Source organism: Schistocerca americana, chromosome 10, assembly GCF_021461395.2.
Source record: "Schistocerca americana isolate TAMUIC-IGC-003095 chromosome 10, iqSchAmer2.1, whole genome shotgun sequence".
Classification (NCBI taxonomy): domain Eukaryota; kingdom Metazoa; phylum Arthropoda; class Insecta; order Orthoptera; family Acrididae; genus Schistocerca; species Schistocerca americana.
Window position 1 is genome coordinate 88,431,416 of NC_060128.1, and position 23,196 is coordinate 88,454,611.

Below are 23,196 nucleotides of genomic sequence, written 5' to 3' on the forward strand. Positions count from 1 at the left end.
CCCGATGTGGCGTCACCGAATGGGGCCTCCCGGCCAACAATGTCATACGATCATTTCATTTTTTTCAATATGGCGTTATCATATTTTACAAACTGTTAATGCGCGCAGTAATTTTTGAAAAAATTGGGGCCATGTCATCTTTACCTGGGCTAACTTCGTCCCGAAAGTTCAAATCCGCTCACAGTAAGCTAAATAATGGGCTGAACCCACATTAAACCGACCAAAAACGATTATATAGTTAACACTCTTAGTCCAGTGAATCGTTTGTTTAGGAAAAAGCTGAGTTAAATAACAGCCGGCCGTGGTGGCCGAGCGGTTCTAGGCGCTTCAGTCCGGAACAGCGCTGCTGCTACGGTCGCAGGTTCGAATCCTGCCTCGGGCATGGATGTGTGTGATGTCCTTGGGTTAGTTAAGTTTACTAGTTCTAAGTTGTAGGGGACTGATGACCTCCGATGTTAAGTCTCACAGCCATTTGAACCACCTGAATTTAAATAACAAAAATTTAAAGAGATAAAATGAACGAGAAAAATGCTAATTACTTTATTTTACGATATCAATCATTTTAAAAGCATCACACAATTTAAATCGTAACGAAACTGATTACAGAAAGCTGCCCAGTTCAGTAACAGAAAATAGGTTTCTTTTATAGACTTTTTGAGCTCATTTATTTTACACAACAGCTTCCCAGCGCTCCTATTTTCCTCTAGCTGTTCTGAGAATGCCTGTCCTGCCGCGTCAACTTCATTTTCGTTCATTGGTACGGATTTAATTTGCATGTTTCAAACCTCGAAATGACGTTTTGGGCCATGGTGCCTTTTAAGCCCTTCATCAGCCAAGGAAATACGTGTCTTTTTAATGGGAAAGAATTCTGTTTAAAGGATTAAGTACTGGTAGGTAACAAAATGAACAAAACTTCGACCTAAATTTGCTCGTGCCGAAGTTACCCCAGAACGTGGGAAAATATTAGCCCATTGTGAAATCCTATAGTCATCCTTTCATACTAAAATTAAGAATTATAAATTTCTTGTTGTGCACCTGAGCCTAAAGCAGGGTTTCCCAAACTGTTCCGCGACAAGCGAACAAGTCCTCCGCGAAAAAGTATTAATAACATTTTTTGTTATTTTTTAAAATTTCATTATGATTTATGTTTAGTAGCTAGGATTTAACATTGAAGTAAAAGTTAGCGAACCCGTGGTCAAAAAAAATTGAAACAACAAGAAAAACTCCTTGCTAACACTGAACTGACTTCAGTAACACACGAGCTTATGAAAGTTGGACCACTACTATTCTGCCTCAACTAAAAGACGTGTCATGTAACCAGTACTGCTGCAGCAGCAGCAGATGTGTTGCCTACAAAGGCGTTTCTAACAACCCTACCACAACAAAGGTCAAAATTTTAATAACGATTGTGGTGTTGCTCACGCTGCTAAATACTGCATTATCGGGCAACAACAAAGTTATTATGTGGCAGGTGTCATTAGAGCACAGTTAATAAAGTCATTTCTTGTAATAATGAAAAAACTAGGCACTCATCTTTTCGTGTTTCCCACGCTGGTCTCGTTCTAAAATCATGGCTCAATCGTCGAAAATCTAGGTGGTTATGATTCCAAGCTCGGATGCAAAGAGGCCTAGGTTTTATTCTGCTATATTCAAAAGTTTTGTAGATGCGCTTCACAAACCATTCTTGAAGATTACACTTTTGCAGGACAATGGTGATGTAAAAATAGTAATCAGCACTCCTAACTTACGTTACACTTCCTTTTAATTGCTTTTATTGCAATATCACGTAAACACAAAACAACACAAAACATACTTGAAAACATCTTTCTCACAGTCACTGTTAAAGTTCTCATGTTATAAGCGAACTACGTTATGCGTCTTTCCAACATGACGTCCACGACTTGACTTTATCAAGGTCCGACTCTCTAACAACTCAACAACTAACTAACAATCGCTTACGCGCCCAGAAATCAGAGTTACAAGTACGTCAAAGATCATAGTGACAAAAGAAAGAATAACCATAAAAATAATATCATTGCAACATAAACATATCGATGTATCAAAAGTGAAATCAAATCTGAATGTTGTCTCAGAAATATGTTAAGTAGTTAACAGAAATACAGTAGAATATTACTGGTATCGAGAGGTTCAGGTGAGGTGCCGTAATGGTTACGTAATTCAAGTACCATTACACGTTGCACAAGAAATGTGCTGCTGCCTATCTTTTAAGGCAAGAAACATAGATATTCGTTGACGTGTGTATGAGCTGCGAGTCAGAAAATCTTTTTTTCCTGTGGCCATTGTCGCCGGCTGACGGCACTGAAAAATCAGAATATTGTTGCCCTGGAAGCCGTTACTCAGACAAGCTGCAACTACGATCTTGCACCATTTTGCAATATACTGCAGATCTGTGCCTTGTCTTTGTCCATGACGCCCCTGCTCCTCTGGAGGCGTTCCCACGCGCTAGCCGCTAGCTGACACCTGTCGCTCTCTCTCTGTCCACAGTCCCCTTACCGGCGGCCCCGACGGCGAAGGAGTCGGAGCTGTTGGCCGCCACCTCCGCGTCGGCCGCGGCGCCCTCCGCCTCCGCCGCCCCCGCGGACGCGACGTCGCCCCCGCTGCCCGCCTCCGGCGCCGCTCCCGCCGACTTCTTCCACATCGAGTGCCCGCAGTGCCGCAAGGCCTACCCGGGCTTCCAGGCGCTGCGCGAGCACGTGGAGGCGGAGCACCCCAGGAGCGCGGCCTCCGCCGCCCCCGCCGCCATCTCGCCCCCGACGCCGACGCCCGGCGGTGCCTACCCCTGCCCCCAGTGCAGCGTCACCTTCGCCACCAGGGACCAGCTGGAGAAGCACGAGCTCCTGCACTCGCCCAACGCCACAGTCGTAAGTACCCTCTGCCGCTCACTCACAGTGTCTTGCTGCTGGCGCGCGCGAACCTGTAGCTCTGATTTTGTCGGAGTCGGACTGTTCGTCAGATTCTGTGCAGACTGTGTTAGACGTCTAAGCAATGTCAGAAAGTTCCGTCTAGGCCGGCATCGTCGGGGTCGGGAAATTGCTACGGATCGTGAAACGGCCGCGGATAACATTCGCGTCACAACACTCTATCAACACACGACATCATTTTGACGTAACATGCAGTATCGAAGACAACAGGAACTTTGGTTAGCATTCGATGTGAGGAGCTTGGGAGTTACCATATTGGATTTTTGGATTTCGTATCACAACCTGCGTTTTATGGTTCAATATATATATATATATATATATATATATATAGAGAGAGAGAGAGAGAGAGAGAGAGAGAGAGAGAGAAAGAGAAAGAGAAAGAGAAAGAGAAAGAGAAAGAGAAAGAGAAAGAGAAAGAGAAAGAGAAAGAGAAAGAGAAAGAGAAAGAGAAAGAGAAAGAGAAAGAGAAAGAGAAAGAGAAAGAGAAAGGTACTATCTGTTCCCGAAAGAACAGTTACCGTTGATGGCCATGCAGATTTCGTTAAAATGGAATGATAATTAAGTGGACACCCTAGCTGCAAACAGGCGTTGATATACTTCATTGGGGACATGTTGAAAATAAAATGTATATCAACGCCTGTTTGCAGCTAGGGTATCAATTTAATTATCATTTCATTCTAACGAAAGTTGCATTGTCATCAACGGTAACTGTTCTTTCGGGAACAGATACTACCTTCACATATAGTTAAAATATGGCTTCCCGGCCATTGACCTTCTTGTGCGAACGCACACGCTATGCCCAAACTCTTACGGGACTTGCTAGATTAATCTGCCACGAGTAATGAGAATGATGGACAAACATCTATTAGGCGCGCTACGAATGTAGTGGTGTGACCTGTTGGGAATGTGGATCTCACGGGGAGCGTGCAAGGGATAAGTCCCTGCAGACGCACTATCCTCTGTGCCCTCGGTGGCTCAGATGGATAGAGACTCTGCCATGTAAGCAGGAGATCCCGGGTTCGAGTCCCAGTCGGGGCACACATTTTCAACATGTTCCCAAATAAGTATATCAACGCCTGTATGCAGCTAGGGTGTCCATTTAATCATCATTTCACACACACACACACACACACACACACACACACACACACACATACAGAACACAGCATGTTGTTATCAATCGGGAGACGTCTACAGACGTTAAAGTAACTTCTGGCGTGCCACAGGGGTGTGTTATGGGACCATTGCTTTTCACAATATATATAAATGACCTAGTAGATAGTGTCGGAAGTCCCATGCGGCTTTTCGCGGATGATGCTGTAGTACACAGAGAAGTTGCAGCATTAGAAAGTTGCAAAAATGCAAGATGATCTGCAGCGGATAGGAACTTGGTGCAGGGAGTGGCAGCTGACCCTTAACATAGACAAATGTAATGTATTGAGAATACGTAGAAGGAAGGATCCTTTATTGTATGATTATATGATAGCGGAAAAAACACTGGTAGCAGTTACTTCTGTAAAATATCTGGCAGTAAGCGTACGGAAAGATTTGAAGTGGAATGATCATATAAAATTAATTGTTGGTAAGGCGGGTGCCAGGTTGAGATTCATTGGGAGAGTCTTTAGAAAATGTAGTCCATCAACAAAGTAGGTGGCTTACAAAACACTCCTTCGACCAAGATTATTGCTCATCAGTGTGCGATCCGTACCAGGTTGGGTTGACAGAGGAGACAGAAAAGATCCAAAGAAGAGCGGCGCGTTTCGTCACAGGGTTATTTGGTAAGCGTGATAGCGTTACGGAGATGGTTAGCAAACTGAAGTGTGCAGACTCTGCAAGAGAGGCGCTCTGCATCGCTGTGTAGCTTGCTGTCCAGGTTTCGAGAGGGTGCGTTTCTGGATGAGATATCGAATATATTGCTTCCCCCTACTTATACCGAGGAGAACACGAATGTAAAATTAGAGAGATTCGAGCGCGCACGGAGGCTTTCCGGCAGTCGTTCTTCCCGCGAAGCGTACGCGGCTGGAACAGGAAAGGGAGGTAATGACAGTGGCACGTAAAGTGCCCTCCGCCACACACCGTTGGGTGGCTTGCGGAGTATAAATATAGATGTAAATGTGGAAGTAGAAGTAGCGCCTTCGGTATCGTAAACTGACAAACCGGCCTGGAGAGCGGTGTGCTGATCACATGCCCGTCCATATGTGCATCCAGTGACACACCTGGGCTGAGGATGACACGGCGGCCGGTCGGTACCGTTGGGCTTTGCAAGGCTTGTTCGGACAGAGTTTTACCGCGTCACGTACCAATAAATGCACCACGAAGTATTCAATGACGCGGTGGGTGGAAGTCTGAACAGAGTAAGAGCATATGGACTATCAGACCAATTGTGTAATTGGATTGAAGAGTTCCTAGATAACAGAACGTAGCATGTCATTCTGAATGGAGAGAAGTCTTCCGAAGTAAGAGGGATTTCAGGCGCGCCGCAGGGGAGTGTCCTACGACCGTTGCTATTCACATTACACACAAATGACCTTGTGGATGACATCGGAAGTTCACTGAGGCTTTTTGCGGATGATGCTGTGGTATATCGAGAGGTTGTAACAATGGAAAATTGTACTGAAATGGGGGAGGATGCAGCGAATTGACGCATGATGCAGGGAATGGCAATTGAATCTCAATGTAGAAAAGTGTAATGTGCTGCGAATACATAGAAAGGAAGATCCTTTATCATTTAGCTACAATATAGCAGGTCAGCAACTGGAAGCAGTTAATTCCATAAATTATGTGGGAGTACGCATTAGGAGTGATTTAAAATGGAATGATCATATAAAGTTGATCGTCGGTAAAGCAGATGCCAGACTGAGATTCATTGGAAGAATCCTAAGGAAATGCAATCCGAAAACAAAGGAAGTAGGTTACAGTACGCTTGTTCGCCCACTGCTTGAATACCGCTCAGCAGTGTGGGATCCGTACCAGATAGGGTTGATAGAAGAGATAGAGAAGATCCAACGGAGAGCAGCGCGCTTCGTTACAGGATCATTTAGTAATCGCGAAAGCGTTACGGAGATGACAGATAAACTCCAGTGGAAGACTCTGCAGGAGAGACGCTCAGTAGCTCGGTACGGGCTTCTGTTGAAATTTCGAGAACATACCTTCACCGAAGAGTCAAGCAGTATACTGCTCCCTCCTACGTATATCTCGCGAAGAGACCATGAGGATAAAATCAGAGAGATTAGAGCCCACACAGAGGCATACCGACAATCCTTCTTTCCACGAACAATACGAGACTGGAATAGAAGGGAGAACCGATAAAGGTACTCAAGGTACCCTCCGCCACACACCGTCATGTGGCTTGCGGAGTATGGATGTAGATGTAGATGTAGATGTAGATGTATATTCCGATGGAGACGTAGAAAGCGGCCGCACAGCCTTTTAACCTGCTCGCCCGACCCAGAGCCTGACAGGTCCTCTGTGACGCAGCTACTTGCCTGCCGCGGGACGGAAGTTAGCCGACAACATCCTGCAGTTTTACAGTAGTTTTACTGCCCGCCGCACGCGCCATTCGTCCGCCGGCAGTCAGGAAGTCTGTGTCCGGTCGTAGGCGACCTTTCGTTTCTTTTTCTCCCTCCCCCACTCCCCCTAGTTGCAGGGACACTTGCCCCGGCGTGTTTATTTACCGAAACAAACACGGCGACGCGACACGGCGCACATTCGCGCTATAAACGCGTGCGTTCTATTTACATTCCTGCGCCCGTCGGCACTTTGCCCTATGACGCCATCTTCCTGCAGGCCCGCCTGTCTCCGACGCGAAGTCTGAGGAACGCAACGTCGCTCCACGTCGAGTTTGTCCGACCCACCCAGCCGCCTCTCTTTGTGCTGGAGGGGAAAAGCTTACACTAATCGTTCTACCTAAAGCCGTCGGCACACGGACCGTGCATCCGAACGTTGGGCGTTGAGCGTGCCGAGTTTCTGACGTGGAATAGCAGGCTCGGGAGTCTTTCCGAACGTCCAGAGCAATATCTGGCATGTCAGATACTCTGAGCGTGCGTCTGAGCGTTGACCAATGAGATGGCACAACGCCACCTACGTCACACGTACGCCGTCCCCCTTCAGTACAGAGTTGTGAGGCGCCGTATTGGCATTCATTTCAAACCTATATGTTTAATGTTTATATCGAAAGGCTATTTACAATTTGTACAGAAACCAGATGGCAGTTATAAGAGTCGAGGGGCATGAAAGGGAAGTAGTGGTTGGGAAAGGAGTGAGACAGGGTTGTAGCCTCTCCCCGATGTTATTCAATCTGTATATTGAGCAAGCAGTAAAGGAAACAAAAGAAAAATTCGGAGTAGGTATTAAAATTCATGGAGAAGAAGTAAAAACTTTGAGGTTCGCCGATGACATTGTAATTCTGTCAGAGACAGCAAAGGACTTGGAAGAGCAGTTGAACGGAATGGACAGTGTCTTGAAAGGAGGATATAAGATGAACATCAACAAAAGCAAAACGAGGATAATGGAATGTAGTCAAATTAAATCGGGTGATGCTGAGGGGATTAGATTAGGAAATGAGACACTTAAAGTAGTAAAGGAGTTTTGCTATTTAGGGAGTAAAATAACTGATGATGGTCGAAGCAGAGAGGATATAAAATGTAGACTGGCAATGGCAAGGAAATCGTTTCTGAAGAAGAGAAATTTGTTAACATCGAGTATTGATTTAAGTGTTAGGAAGTCGTTTCTGAAAGTATTTGTATGGAGTGTAGCCATGTATGGAAGTGAAACATGGACGATAACCAGTTTGGACAAGAAGGGAATAGAAGCTTTCGAAATGTGGTGCTACAGAAGAATGCTGAAGATAAGGTGGGTAGATCACGCAACTAATGAGGAGGTATTGAATAGGACTGGGGAGAAGAGAAGTTTGTGGCACAACTTGACTAGAAGAAGTGATCAGTTGGTAGGACATGTTTTGAGGCATCAAGGGATCACAAATTTAGCATTGGAGGGCAGCGTGGAGGGTAAAAATCGTAGAGGGAGACCAAGAGATGAATACACTAAGCAGATTCAGAAGGATGTAGGTTGCAGTAGGTACTGGGAGATGAAGAAGCTTGCACAGGATAGAGTAGCATGGAGAGCTGCATCAAACCAGTCTCAGGACTGAAGACCACAACAACAACAACATGTTTATATGCCGTTTCTGAGCACCAGCAAATTTAGAATCACTGCAAAACCCGTTGTTAGTTGTCTGATTCGTTCCAATAAGATAATGAGAAACGTCATATTCGTGGCAAAAGAATTATTGTATCTTGCGTATTATGAGAGTAGGCTATTTGAAGGCAGCGACACACTGAAGATCCACCCAAAACGCATTGTTCTTGGTACAATTTGTTATTATTAAATTTCAGTTAGTAACATAATTATCTACGATTAACGTTTTGAGTAAGGTGTAACGTAATATGATTTACTGCATAGAGCATGATGTTGGTTTAGCGTAGTGGGTAGCGTCTGTGTCCAACAATGAGTTTTTGTCGAGGCTGTGGTTCGCGTCTTAACACTTCCAAATTAGTTTTCCTAACATTCGCGTTTTTATTAGGTTCTGATACTTTATTATTAGTTTAATATAAGTATATGCTATAATATTTGATGTTATGTAAATATAAGTTCACCTTGTTTTGAGGGGTGACTTCGATTGGCTTAATCTACAGGACAGCTTGCGCTACTTGTATAAAGGTATTTTACTTCCTTTTTCTTTTACGCTTCGTAATTTACATGTTGCAAAGATTCTGCTACTGGATAGGAACAGTGATCGAGCAAGACTGACCTTCGGGTTTTACTAAAATGTGGGAATGATGAAATAATGTTTATCTTATGCGGAGAAGTATCCCAAATTTGTACCGCACTGTTTGTAATGGAGCTTTTATAAGCCTGTGTCCTTATTGATTGGACATGGTACTTTCCTTTTCGTGGACGATGGAGGAAACGTGCGTTTTAATAGAGCTAACGTGGTAATTTTACGCGCGCCCGTTGAGTAGACAGTGTGATTTACGAACTAGAAACATCCCTCAAACTGCCGCTGGAATGCGTTGTGATCGCGTATACCACGTTGGGGCCCACGTACCGTATTCACAAGTCGCATCGTTCCTGAGCGTTCAGCAGCGCGTTGAACTTGGCACGCTCAACGTTAACGTTCGACAGCACGGCCCGTGTGTCGACGGCTTAACACCACGCTGCGACCGACGGAAGTAGCTATATCGATACACGTCGAATCATCTCGATCTGTAAACCGGCAGCTTCCTCTGCGCTGACGACACTGTTTTCGCTACAACACTCCGTCTTCAGGCTACAAGTGGCCTACCGGGACCGTCCGACCGCCGTGTCATCCTCCGTGGAGGATACGGATAGGAGGGGCGTGGGGTCAGCACACCGCTCTCCCGGTCATTATGATGGTATTCTTGACCGAAGCCGCTACTACTCGGTCGAGTAGCTCCTCAATTGGCATCACGAGGCTGAGTGCACCCCGAAAAAATGGCAACAGCGCATGGCGGCTGGATGGTCACCCATCCAAGTCCGACCACGCCCGGCAGCGCTTAACTTCGGTGATCTCACGGGAACCGGTGTGACCACTGCGGCAAGGATTTTCGCTACACCACATGTCTTTATTCTCTTCGACACGACTGGATGCTTTTTCGAACGCCTATGAGTTTATACATGATACTGTGCTGTGGTTTTTGCGCTTCCATAGCCAGAAACTTACATGTCGTAAAGCAGCATAACTCAAGGCGCGCAAATTATCAACACTACATTCACATACACTACAGGCCATTAAAATTGCTACACCACGAAGATGACGTGCTACAGACGCCAAATTTAACCGACAGGAAGAAGATGCTGTGATACGCAAATGATTAGCTTTTCAGAGCATTCACACAAGGTTGGCGCCGGTGGCGAAACCTACAACGTGCTGACATGAGGAAAGTTTCTAACAGATTTCTCATACACAAACAGCAGTTGACCGGCGTTGCCTGGTGAAACGTTGTTGTGATACCTCGTGTAAGGAGGAGAAATGCGTACCATCACGATTCCGACTTTGATAAAGGTCGGATTGTAGCCTATCCTGATTGCGGTTTATCGTATCGCGACATTGCTGCTCGCGTTGGTCGAGATCCAATCACTGTTAGCAGAATATGGAATCGGTGGGTTCAGGAGGGTAATACGGAACGCCGTGCTGCATCCCAACGGCCTCGTATCACTAGCAGTCGAGATGACAGGCATCTTATCCGCATGGCTGTAACGGATCGTGCAGCCACGTCTCTATTCCTGAGTCAACAGATGGGGACAAGAGACAAGACAACAACCATCTGCACGAACAGTTCGACGACGTTTGCAGCAGCACGGACTATCAGCTCGGAGACCATTGCTGCAGTTACCCTTGATGCTGCATCACAGACAGGAGCGCCTGCGGTTGTGTACTCGACTTCGGACCTGGGTGCACGAATGGCAAAACGTCATTTTTTCGGATGAATCCAGATTCTGTTTACAGCATCGTGATGGTCGCATTCGTGTTTGGCGACATCGCGGTGAAGCGCATTGGAAGCGTGTATTCGTCATTGCCATACTGGCGTATCACCCGGCGTCATGGTATGGGGTGCCATTGGTTACACGTCTCGGTCACCTCTTGTTCGCATTGACAGCACTTTGAACAGTGGACGTTACATTTCAGATGTGTTACCACCCGTGGCTCTACCCTTCATTCGATCCCTGCGAAACTCTACGTTTCAGCAGGTTAATGAACGACCGCATGTTGCAGGTCCTGTACGGGCCTTTCTGGATACAGAAAATGTTCGACTGCTGCCCTGGCCAGCACATTCTCCAGATCTCTCACCAATTGAAAACGCCTGGTCAATGGTGGCCGAGCAACTGTTTCGTCACAAATCGCCAGTCACTACTCTTGATGAACTGTAGTATCGTGTTGAAGCTGCATGGGCAGCTGTACCTGTACACGCCATCCAAGCTCTGTTTGACTCATGTCCAGGCGTATCAAGGCCGTTGTTACGACCAGAGGTGGTTGTTCTGGGTACTGATTTCTCAGTATCTATGCACCCAATTTGCGTGAAAATGTAATCACATGTCAGTTCTAGTATAATTTATTTGTCCAATCAATACCCCTTTATCGTCTGCATTTCATCTTGGTGTAGCAATTTTAATGGCCAGTAGTGTATATAATATGTTCAGCTTTGGTACGGAGATTTCTTTACGAAAAATATGTTCTCTGTGGATTCAGCAAAATTTGACCGAAGCTCAAAACCTAAACAGCTATATATTTGTTTCGTTTAGTGCGACTACTGTTGTGAAACTTTTCTTTAAAACTTTCCTTTTTGCTTACCGCCGGCCGGAGTGGCCGAGCGGTTAAAGGCGCTACAGTCTGGAACCGCACGACCGCTACGGTCGCAGGTTCGAATTCTGCCTCGGGCATGGATGTGTGTGATGTCCTTAGGTTAGTTAGGTTTAAGTAGTTCTAAGTTCTAGGGGACTGATGACCACTGCAGTTGAGACCCATAGTGCTCAGAGCCATTTGAACCATTTGAACCTTTTTGCTTACCGGATAGTACATTTTTCCACACCACACGCCACACACTCATGCGTGTTTCTCTAAGAAGCGACGCTTCTTCGGTAGTCGAGACCACCCTGATTCAGCTACCGCTAAGGTGTCTACCTCAAAAGCGGCGGGTTGTACCGTATAAGACTACGCGTGGCTTCGCTTAGCTCCGCTGCAGCCATGGTATGTATGGTAACTGGGAGGGACCGCTCTGCTTACGCACAGGGTAACCGCCCGGCCAGCCGCTTATGGTTCCGTTCGCGTGCGCGCACACGCACACGCACCTGCTAGTGACGTCAGCGCTCTCCTCCTCGTACGCGATGGCCACTGAAATCTTCCCGTTAGACACGTAGACTTCCAGATCAAACGTAGCAGTCACAGTGAAAGCAGGCAATTTATTACTTCGCGAGGTACCACGCGCAGATCGGCAACAGCGAGAGGCTCGATTAACGCAGCAGAACATTGTTGCAAAAGTAGCCACTGCATCGTGAAATTCCACCGGCTGTTCCGTGTGTTGCTGGTTACGCCCCGAACTGCTGATAGGGCTCTGTGGTTAAAATAAACTAAAGAGATGAAATCGATGTCTCTGTCCAACCGTCCCCATCCGCACTTTCCTCACATGCCTCCTCCACCACATCGAGCTCATGCTCAATTTTCTTCTCCTTTTACTCGTCCTTCTCCCCCTCTTCTTCCTTCTACTTTTTCTTGTGCCCCTCTTACTTACCTGCTCCTCCTCCTTTTTCCTTCTCCTTTCCTGCTCCTAATACACTCCTGGAAATGGAAATAAGAACACCGTGAATTCATTGTCCCAGGAAGGGGAAACTTTATTGACACATTCCTGGGGTCAGATACATCACATGATCACACTGACAGAACCACAGGCACATAGACACAGGCAACAGAGCATGCACAATGTCGGCACTAGTACAGTGTATATCCACCTTTCGCAGCAATGCAGGCTGCTATTCTCCCATGGAGACGATCGTAGAGATGCTGGATGTAGTCCTGTGGAACGGCTTGCCATGCCATTTCCACCTGGCGCCTCAGTTGGACCAGCGTTCGTGCTGGACGTGCAGACCGCGTGAGACGACACTTCATCCAGTCCCAAACATGCTCAATGGGGGACAGATCCGGAGATCTTGCTGGCCAGGGTAGTTGACTTACACCTTCTAGAGCACGTTGGGTGGCACGGGATACATGCGGATGTGCATTGTCCTGTTGGAACAGCAAGTTCCCTTGCCTGTCTAGGAATGGTAGAACGATGGGTTCGATGACGGTTTGGATGTACCGTGCACTATTCAGTGTCCCCTCGACGATCACCAGTGGTGTACGGCCAGTGTAGGAGATCGCTCCCCACACCATGATGCCGGGTGTTGGCCCTGTGTGCCTCGGTCGTATGCAGTCCTGATTGTGGCGCTCACCTGCACGGCGCCAAACACGCATACGACCATCATTGGCACCAAGGCAGAAGCGACTCTCATCGCTGAAGACGACACGTCTCCATTCGTCCCTCCATTCACGCCTGTCGCGACACCACTGGAGGCGGGCTGCACGATGTTGGGGCGTGAGCGGAAGACGGCCTAACGGTGTGCGGGACCGTAGCCCAGCTTCATGGAGACGGTTGCGAATGGTCCTCGCCGATACCCCAGGAGCAACAGTGTCCCTAATTTGCTGGGAAGTGGCGGTGCGGTCCCCTACGGCACTGCGTAGGATCCTACGGTCTTGGCGTGCATCCGTGCGTCGCTGCGGTCCGGTCCCAGGTCGACGGGCACGTGCACCTTCCGCCGACCACTGGCGACAACATCGATGTACTGTGGAGACCTCACGCCCCACGTGTTGAGCAATTCGGCGGTACGTCCACCCGGCCTCCCGCATGCCCACTATACGCCCTCGCTCAAAGTCCGTCAACTGCACATACGGTTCACGTCCACGCTGTCGCGGCATGCTACCAGTGTTAAAGACTGCGATGGAGCTCCGTATGCCACGGCAAACTGGCTGACACTGACGGCGGCGGTGCACAAATGCTGCGCAGCTAGCGCCATTCGACGGCCAACACCGCGGTTCCTGGTGTGTCCGCTGTGCCGTGCGTGTGATCATTGCTTGTACAGCCCTCTCGCAGTGTCCGGAGCAAGTATGGTGGGTCTGACACACCGGTGTCAATGTGTTCCTTTTTCCATTTCCAGGAGTGTATTTTTCTACTTCTGCTTCATCTCCTCCATGTCCTCTTCTTTTATCGTCATCTACTCCCTGATCTTTTTTCTTCCTCCCACTTCTCTCCCTTTTTCTGCTCCATCCTCCTAATCCTTCTTTTCTTTTTCCTCCTTTTGCTCATTATCCTCTGCCTTTTCTCTTCACTCCTGCTCCTCCTCCTCCTCCTCCTCCTCCTCCTCCTCCTCCGCCTCCTCCTTCTCCACATCGACTTCTTTCTCATCCTCTTCTTTTGATCCTTTATCTTCTCTTCCTCCTCATCTTTTTTTCTCGTTCTCCTTTTTTTAACTCCTCCGCCTTTTTTTCTACTCCTCTCTATTCCTCCTTTTTCTCCACTTGCTCATCTTCTTTCGCCTACTCCTCCTCCTCCGCCTCCTCCTCCTCCTCCTCTTCATGATTTTTTTACTTCACCATGTCACCACCTTCTTTTTTATTCTCTTCTTCTCATCCTTTTTTTCTCTTCGATCTCATTCTCCTTTTTTCTCCTCCTCCTTTTTCCTACTCTTCCTCCTCCTTTCTCCTCCTCCTTTCTCCTCCTCCTTTCTCTCTTTTTCTTCTCTAGCTCCTCATCCTTGATCCTCGTCTTCTCCTTCCTTTCCTCTCCCTCCCCCTCCTCCTTCTTGTGCTCCTTGTGATCATTTTTCTTCTTTTCCTTGTCATCCTTTTATCCTCCTCCTCCTTTTCTTCTTTATCCTCCTCCTCCTCCGCCTCTTTTTCATCTTCCTACATGTCCTTTTTTCTGCTCCTCCTCCTTCTCTTTCATCTCCTCCTCCTCTTTCATCTCCTCCTCCTCTTTCATCTCCTCCTCCTCTTTCATCTCCTCCTCCTCTTTCATCTCCTCCTCCTCTTTAATCTCCTCCTCCTCTTTCATCTCTTTCTCCACATCCTCTCCTTTCTCGTCCTCCTCATCCTTCTCTTTTTTCTCTCCTCCACCTTGGCCAGCAAAGACGTTCTCCAGGAATCCACGTGTGTATTCGTATAGATTTCGCGAGAATATGAATCGCAAGGGACATGCGCTATAAGAATACATATGCGACAGGCGATAGCACGCGGGGGCAATAGCAAAACAGATGTTCCCTACGAGCAGGATAGATACTAGCAAGGAAGCGCTCTCTCTCTCTCTCTCTCTCTCTCTCTCTCTCTCTCTCTCTCTCTCTCTCTCTTTGTTTGTGTGTGTGTGTGTGTGTGTGTGTGTGTGTGTGTGTGTGTGTGTGTAGCCGTGCGCTTGTGAGGGTGTTATAGAGAGAGAGAGAGAGAGAGAGAGAGAGGGAGAGAGAGAGAGAGAGAGAGAGAGAGAGACGAGCGTGAAAGGTCGATATGCCGACCGCTAGCTGGAGACTTGCCGTGTCTGGAGGAGCAGCAGTGGAAGCAGAAGGTGTTCCCGGGTGACGGGTGTCACGGCCACACGTGTGAGGAGCAGCGAGCACAGCGGCAGGCGAGCCGAGCAGCGAGGCGGGCGCAAAAAGCGGCAGGCACGCATGTGCGTGTGATTGTCTTCCCACGGGGATCGCCGCACGGCGCGCCGCCAGAGGTCCCAGACCCCGCGCTGCCTGCGAAACGCATCACGGCGCCGGTGCGTGCGTGGGCGTCCTTACTGTACACGTGGCACGGCTGCAGGAGCCTAGCAGCCGATATCGGCGACGAAGCGAGCCCACCGAGCCTACCTGACCAGCAGTGTCGCCCGGCTGCTCGCACTACTCCGCCACGGGAGAGGACGTCAAGCTGGTTTGCTGTGCGCTTCCGGCAGCGACCATTCTCAGCCGTCCTCAGAGTTCAGCTGCAGCAGCTTGCTTCAAGGTCAGTTTAGCCTGGATGGTGGCGGCGGTGGCGGTGATGGTGATGGTTGTGGTGGTGGTGATGAATAGGAGCGGGAGAAAAAGAAAATGGAGCAGGAGTACAGGAGAAAGCCGTGTGAGTACGACTAACGTTCTGGGGTTTCTTACAAAATTATCTCTATAGATAATTATTCGCAACGACCTTGCCGCAGTGGATACACCGGTTCCCGTGGGACCACCGAAGTTAAGCGCTGCCGGGCGTGGTCGGCACCTGGATGGGTGACCATCCGGGCCGCCGCGCGCTGTTGCCATTTTTCGGGGTGCACTCAGCCTCGTGATGCCAATTGAGGAGGTACTCGACCGATTAGCAGCGGCTTCGGTCAGGAATACCATCATAACGACTGGGAGAGCGGTGTGCTGACCCCACGCCCCTCCTATCCGCATCCTCCACTGAGGATGACACGGCGGTCGGATGGTCCCGGTAGGCCACTCGTGGCATGAAGACGGATTGCTATAGGTAATTATTACCGCGCTGGTCCATGCATTTCCATTGGACGCAACTTTGACGAATTGCGTATCTCTAGCCTACTCCAGTTATCCAACACAGGAACGGGAACCTACAGCTTAACGTGGGGTCCGAACCACATGTTGTTTCTGGCGACTGAAAACTCCGTTGTCCGACCTACAGTGGATCCCGGGACCTCTCGGTTTTATAGGTACGTGCTTTATTGCTAGACCACCAGGCCCGACATGTATATCGGTAGTCCATCTCCAGATTCTGATGTACATGTATGCCAGTATCAAAATATCTGCAGAAGATATTGTAGTCAGTGCAGCGACAGCCTGGATATGTCATTTCGGAGATCAGGCCGTTTCAGCTATAAGTACTTTATTTATAAGCACGACAGGTTTCGCAGCATTTTAGCTACATCTTCGAGTGCCATCTGTACAAATTAATAGACAAAAGCTCGTTGTGGCCGAGCGGTTCTAGGCGCTACAGTGGGGAACCGCGCGACCGCTACGGTCACAGGTTCGAATCCTGCCTCGGGCATGGATGTGTGTGATGTCCTTAGGTTAGTCCGCAGCTCGTGGTCGTGCGGTAGCGTTCTCGTTTCCCGCGCACGGGTTCCCGGGTTCGATTCCCGGCAGGGTCAGGGATTTTCTCTGCCTCTTGATGACTGGGTGTTGTGTGCTGTCCTTAGGTTAGTTAGGTTTAAGTAGATGTAAGTTCTAGGGGACTGAAGACAGCAGTTAAGTCCCATAGTGCTCAGAGCCGTCAGGCCTTTCGATAATTTCGATACTGTTCAGCTTCAAAGGTATATGGGATGCTTTTAACTAATCTAATGTACTCTACATCCTGGGTGAGGTTAATAACCGAAACGGGTAGATAAGCAATGGGACAGATAAACAGTTGATGCTTAAAACGCATTTTATAGAATACTTCACAGCCGTTGAACAGTACCTTATGGAAGAATTGCAGATCATGCCTAACCGAGGAGTTTGTTGTAATTTAAAGCAAATTTTGTTTCGACTTCTTTCTATTTATGTCGTTTTGTAAGATGATTGCGTCAATGCTGACGGCGATTTTGCCTGATTGTCATATCGACCCCGGATTGCACGGCCATCGAATGGAAACTTTTTGACAGCCCTCTTATATTTGCGACTTTTTTGCGTAATTTAGGAAAGGCAGTGTGGTTGTACCAGCGTGATGAGGCGGCGGGTTTTGCTACCACCAGTGAAACAAATGCGGTGCTGTAGTGAGTGGAGGAGTCTGCTCGTGACGGCAGGCGGGCGTTGCTTATGCTGGTGGTGCCAGGTGCGGGCTGAGACACGCTTCGTCCGCAGGGCACGCGCTTTGTGCTGTGCCGTGGTGTGCGGGACGGGAGAGAGCAGAACCCGACACCTGGAGGCCCCGCAGGTAGCAGCGGCGGGCCGAGGCGCGTGGCTGCGGGTGCTGTGCGCGCCCACCGAGGCGGCTCGGGTATCCCTGCCTGCGGGCTGTCTGTCCGGCTGTTCTGCCGGCCTCTGTGCGCGCTGCACACGGCGCTGGGCCGAAGCGTTACGAACCCGCGTCCTAACGGCTGCGGTTCCCGGCACCAGGCGTCGAGCTATCTCCCCTTTTCTGCTTTGCCGTCTTCACTGCAGTGGAGTACGCTGATGATATCACTGGAGGAAATAGACTCCCGGAAAGAATTAGTACACCAGGAAAGACGACGTCGATTTCGGCCATATACCAGCTAGGGGGCAGGAGATGCACTCCTAATGTTTTTAACGTCGTCCACCAACAGATATACTGGCGCCATCTGTGATAAACCGTTAATAGTGAATGCTCACGTCCAGAAGAATTAGTGTGCTGCTTGTGGTGTGCACATCTCTGTCCGGCACATTTTAACAGACTGCATTTTATACCGTGATGCAAGGGTAGAAGCAGAATTTGATGGGGGTCTGCCCTGTGTTTTAGCTAATGACGAGACGTGTGTGTCTAGGGTTTTAAAGTTTTGTGATGTGTCTGGACTCTGGCCTAAACTTTTAGGCTGGAGGTTTTAGTGTATTGCAAAGTGACTGGCTCCTCCCTTTTTCCTTGCCAGCCACTACCATCTACTATATTATTTTAGCTCCCTCTACCACTTTCTTCCTGGGTTGTCCATGTTTTACTGCTGGCGGCATGCTTCGTCCCACGCTTCGGTCTGGGTAGGCACATATTTTTCCAAGCTTGTTGCCTGTGTCTTACGTTATGTTTTATCTTACTGTTCTGAGTCTTTTCTTGACACCCGTCTCAATGTGTTACTGAGCGGGCGCTGAAGACCTTGCCGTCGTGCGCCCATACAACCCTCTCCATCATCATCATCTAGGCGCATCAGTCACGAACCGCGCGAATCCTGCCTCTGGCATGGATGTGTGTGCTGTCCTTAGGTTAGTTAGGTTTAAGTAGTTCTAAGTTCTAGGGGACTGATGACCAAAGATGTTAAGACCCATAGTGCTTAGAGCCCTTTGAACCGTAGTGCACTACAGTACAGAAAAGATGCGTTACTAGTTGACAACACATGCTGAATGAAGTAAGTTCCGGGTGATCACAAAATCAGTATAAATTTGAAAACTTAATAAACCACGGGATACAGTAGATAGAAAGGTAAAAATTGACACATATGCTTCGAATTACACGGGGTTTCATTACAACAACAAAAAAAAAAACGAAGTGCTGCTAGACGCGTGAAAGATCTCTTGCGCGAGTCGTTTGGTGATGATCGTGTGCTCAGCCGCCACTTTCGTCATGCTTGGCCTTCCAGGTCCCCAGACCTCAGTCCGTGCGATTATTGGCTTTGGGGTTACGTGAAGTCGCAAGTGTATCGTGATCGACCGACATGACTAGGGAGGCTGAAAGACAACACCCGCCGCCAATGCCTCACCATAACTCCGGACATGCTTTACAGTGCTGTTCACAACATTATTCCTCGACTACAGCTATTGTTGAGGAATGATGGTGGACATATTGAGCATATCCTGTAAAGATCATCATCTTTGCTTTGTCTTTCTTTGTTATGCTAATTATTGCTATTCTGATCAGCTGAAGCGCCATCTGTCGGACATTTTTTGAACGTTTGTATTTTTTTGGTTCTAATGAAACCCCATGTCATTCCAAGCATGTGTGTCGATTTGTACCTCTCTATCTACAGTATTCCGTGATTTATTCAGTTTTCAAATTTATACTGACTTTTTGATCACCCGGTACTTCTATGTGGCCTCACGTATCGCGTAATTCAGACATAGGTTTTGCATCGAGTGCTATAACAGAGATTGGTGTCCGCAGCTCGTGGTCTTGCGGTAGCGTTCTCGCTTCCCGCGCACGGGGTCCCGGGTTTGATTCCCGGCGTGGTCAGGGATTTTCTTTGCCTCGAGATGACTAGGTGATGTGTGTCTTTCATGCTCATTCACTCGCATGTCGCCGTAGTGGCGTTAAAAAACTTGTGGAGCTGCGGCCGAACCGCCCCGCGAGGGGTCTCCCAGCCACAAATGCCATACGCTGATTGTTATTATTATTATTATTATTATTATAGAGATTGGTATCGATTACTACAGACCTGGAAATTTGTCTTCTCCCTCCAGATTCAATTCAATGCCTCAAAGCTTGTAGTAGGTTACTGTTGTGAATGGTGTACTGGCTCGCCCCAACAACATCCAAATATACAGGGTGATTCAAAAAGAATACCACAACTTTATAAATGTGTATTTAATGAAAGAAACATAATATAACCTTCTGTTATACATCATTACAAAGAGTATTTAAAAAGGTTTTTTTCACTCAAAAACAAGTTCAGAGCTGTTCAATATGGCCCCCTCCAGACACTTGAGCAATATCAACCCGATACTCCAACTCGTTCCACACTCTCTGTAGCATATCAGGCGTAACAGTTTGGATAGCTGCTCTTATTTCTCGTTTCAAATCATCAATGGTGGCTGGGAGAGGTGGCCGAAACACCATATCCTTAACATACCCCCATAAGAAAAAATCGCAGGGGTAAGATCAGGGCTTCTTGGAGGCCAGTGATGAAGTGCTCTGTCACGGGCTGCCTGGCGGCCGATCCATCGGCTCGGGTAGTTGACGTTCCGGTTTCATAACTAACCTTTTTCGTAGGACTCTCCATACAGTTGATTGTGGAATTTGCAGCTCTCTGCTAGCTCTGCAAGTCGATTTTCCTGGGCTGCGAACAAATGCTTGCTGGATGCGTGCTACATTTTCATCACTCGTTCTCGGCCGTCCAGAACTTTTCCCTTTGCACAAACACCCATTCTCTGTAAACTGTTTATACCAACGTTTAATACACCACCTATCAGGAGGTTTAACACAATACTTCGTTCGAAATGCACGCTGAACAACTGTCGTCGATTCACTTCTGCCGTACTCAATAACACAAAAAGCTTTCTGTTGAGCGGTCGCCATCTTAGCATCGACTGACGCTGACGCCTAGTCAACAGCGCCTCAAGCGAACAAATGTACAACTAAATGAAACTTTATAGCTCCCTTAATTCGCCGACAGATAGTGCTTAGCTCCGCCTTTTGTCGTTGCAGAGTTTTAAATTCCTAAAGTTGTGGTATTCTTTTTGAATCACCCTGTAGTTTCGTGTTGAGTGCTGTAATGAAGAGTGGTATCGACCACTGTAGTAGTGGGAACTAGCCTACCCCCCAGATACGATTCAACGACCCCTTAGCTACAGCAGCCAGCGATTGCTGTGAGGGGTGCACTGGCTCCTCCAGACGTCTTTCATTACGCTAGCGGGGGCAGCGGCAGACTTCCACAGTCTGTGACACACCAAAAAACTTTGGGTAGAACGGGGGGGGGGGGGGGAGGAGACGGGGGTGGGGGAGCTGCATTCCTGTCCCGCGGCTAACAGCCGGGGTTAACCAGCCGTCCCGCCCATCGCAGCTCTCTCCGCCTTCCTGAGCGGCAAGCCAGCCGCGACACGGCAAGCAGCGGGATCACAGCCACACTTGTTCCACTGCTCACGTTACCTTCTATTCTGGTAGTGTCATGTGGCGCAGTATCAAGGCGACGGTTTGTCTCCGTCTGGCCATATAGAAAGGTTTCGTGTGATTTCCGTTCATCATGTAAAGCGACTGTTGGAACGGTTCCTTCTGAAAATAACACGGCCCTATCCTCCTCTATTCCTCAGTCCGTCATCGACTATGTTGACCTTGCCGTCGAGAGCACGTTAAACACTAAACTCCCATTAACTGTCTTGCTTCGTGAACGTTTACACCAACAGCATGCCGCGTTTCGGCACCAGAACGAAATCTTCAGGTCCCCGTTACGCCTTTAATATGTCTCTGTAGCTCAATGTTTTACAGAATACTTATTGGGTAAAATATCATCGGTGTTCTTGACCCGTCAGATTGGAATAAACAGAGCTCTCGATAGTAAATTCCGTCTTCGTAAGTCCGCGACAGGTAGCCTACAAAATAGTTCAAATGGCTCTGAGCACTATAGGACTTAAGTTCTGAGGTAATCAATCCCCTAGGACTTAGAACTACTTAGACCTAACCAACCTAAGGACATCACACACATCCATGCCCGAGACAGGATTCAAACCTGCGTCCGTAGCGGTCACGCGGTTCCAGACTGAAGCACCTAGAACCGGTCGGCCATACAGGCCGGCTGTTGTATTCCCTTTAGCCACTTTTATATTATCTCTGTAGAGCTTTACCATGGGAAACAATGATGATGTCGGTTGGTGGGTGGTGTTATCATTCTATTACACAGACTGCACAAATTAATATCTGGGCTCTTTATTGATAAACGACAAGTTATTTAAGTTTCCATGCGCTACACTACAAGCTCTCTTCTGTATAGTCCACATAGCCTCAATGCTGCTGAAGTAGATGTCCACTTTGTTCACTATAAGGTTGCTGTGTGCGGCCTGTCTCTGTGCTGGAGGCTAAGTCTGTGGCTCTGTCTGAGTGACATGCTGGAACTCAATGGCGTGCAGACTCGAACTAACTGGCGTAACAGGCTCGAACTAAGTGGCTCAATTCGAATGAACTAACTGGCTAAACTGACTGGCTATCTCAAATGAACTGGCCCTCCAGGCCGCATCGGCTACCTTAAATACTGAAAGCCGAGAGGGCGGCGGCGTGTTTCCAGCGAGTCTTGTCATTGGCCTCTATCTCGTAACCTGTATGCTGCATGGTGTGCTGGCGCCAGCGTATGCCAGCGCAGTTTTTGTGGCAGCTGCCAGTTGCTTTGTGGTAGCTTGCAGTTGTTCAGTGGCTGCTGTCACTTGTTTAGTGGCTGCTGCCAGTTGTTTAGTGGCTGCTGTCAGTTGTTTGGTGGCTGCTGTCAGTTGTTCGGTGGCTGCTGTCAGTTGTTCGGTGGCTGCTGTCAGTTGTTCGGTGGCTGCTGTCAGTTGTTTGGTGGCTGCTCTCTGTTGTTTGGTGGCTGCTCTCTGTTGTTCGGTGGCTGCTCTCTGTTGTCCGGTGGCTGCTCTCTGTTGTCCGGTGGCTGCTCTCTGTTGTCCGGTGGCTGCTCTCTGTTGTCCGGTGGCTGCTCTCTGTTGTCCGGTGGCTGCTCTCTGTTGTCCGGTGGCTGCTCTCTGTTGTCCGGTGGCTGCTCTCTGTTGTCCGGTGGCTGCTCTCTGTTGTCCGGTGGCTGCTCTCTGTTGTCTGGTGGCTGCTCTCTGTTGTCCGGTGGCTGCTCTCTGTTGTCCGGTGGCTGCTCTCTGTTGTCCGGTGGCTGCTCTCTGTTGTCCGGTGGCTGCTCTCTGTTGTCCGGTGGCTGCTCTCTGTTGTCCGGTGGCTGCTCTCTGTTGTCCGGTGGCTGCTCTCTGTTGTCCGGTGGCTGCTGTCTGTTGTTCTGTGGCTGCTGTCTGTTGTTCTGTGGCTCCTGTCTGTTGTTCGGTGGCTCCTGTCTGTTGTTCGGTGGCTGCTGTCTGTTGTTCGGTGGCTGCTGTCTGTTGTTCGGTGACTGCTGTCTGTTGTTCCGTGACTGCTGTCTGTTGTTTAGTGGCAGGTGTCGGTTGTTCCTTAAAAAAGGTCAAGTTATGAATTAGCATAGATGTGTAACAAACATTTCCTGAACATTTGGCCAACCTGAGAGTGAGAACCTTCTAAGCACTTTTGCTTCTCTCCTATAGCATATTGTGCCCTGCAACGCCAACAGAGTGCATTCGGTGTCATTGTGGACAGCGGTAACGT

At 48.4% G+C, this 23,196-nt stretch overlaps 1 protein-coding gene across 1 annotated transcript in view; it reads left to right on the plus strand.

Annotated features, from left to right (window-relative positions):
• Nucleotides 1-23,196, plus strand: part of LOC124552257 (zinc finger protein 1) — a 212,507-nt gene that overhangs the window by 75,269 nt on the left and 114,042 nt on the right. Inside the window, exon 2 of the mRNA XM_047126538.1 lies at nucleotides 2,623-2,882. Coding sequence (XP_046982494.1) covers nucleotides 2,623-2,882 — 260 coding nt within the window. The remainder of the gene's footprint in view (nucleotides 1-2,622; nucleotides 2,883-23,196) is intronic.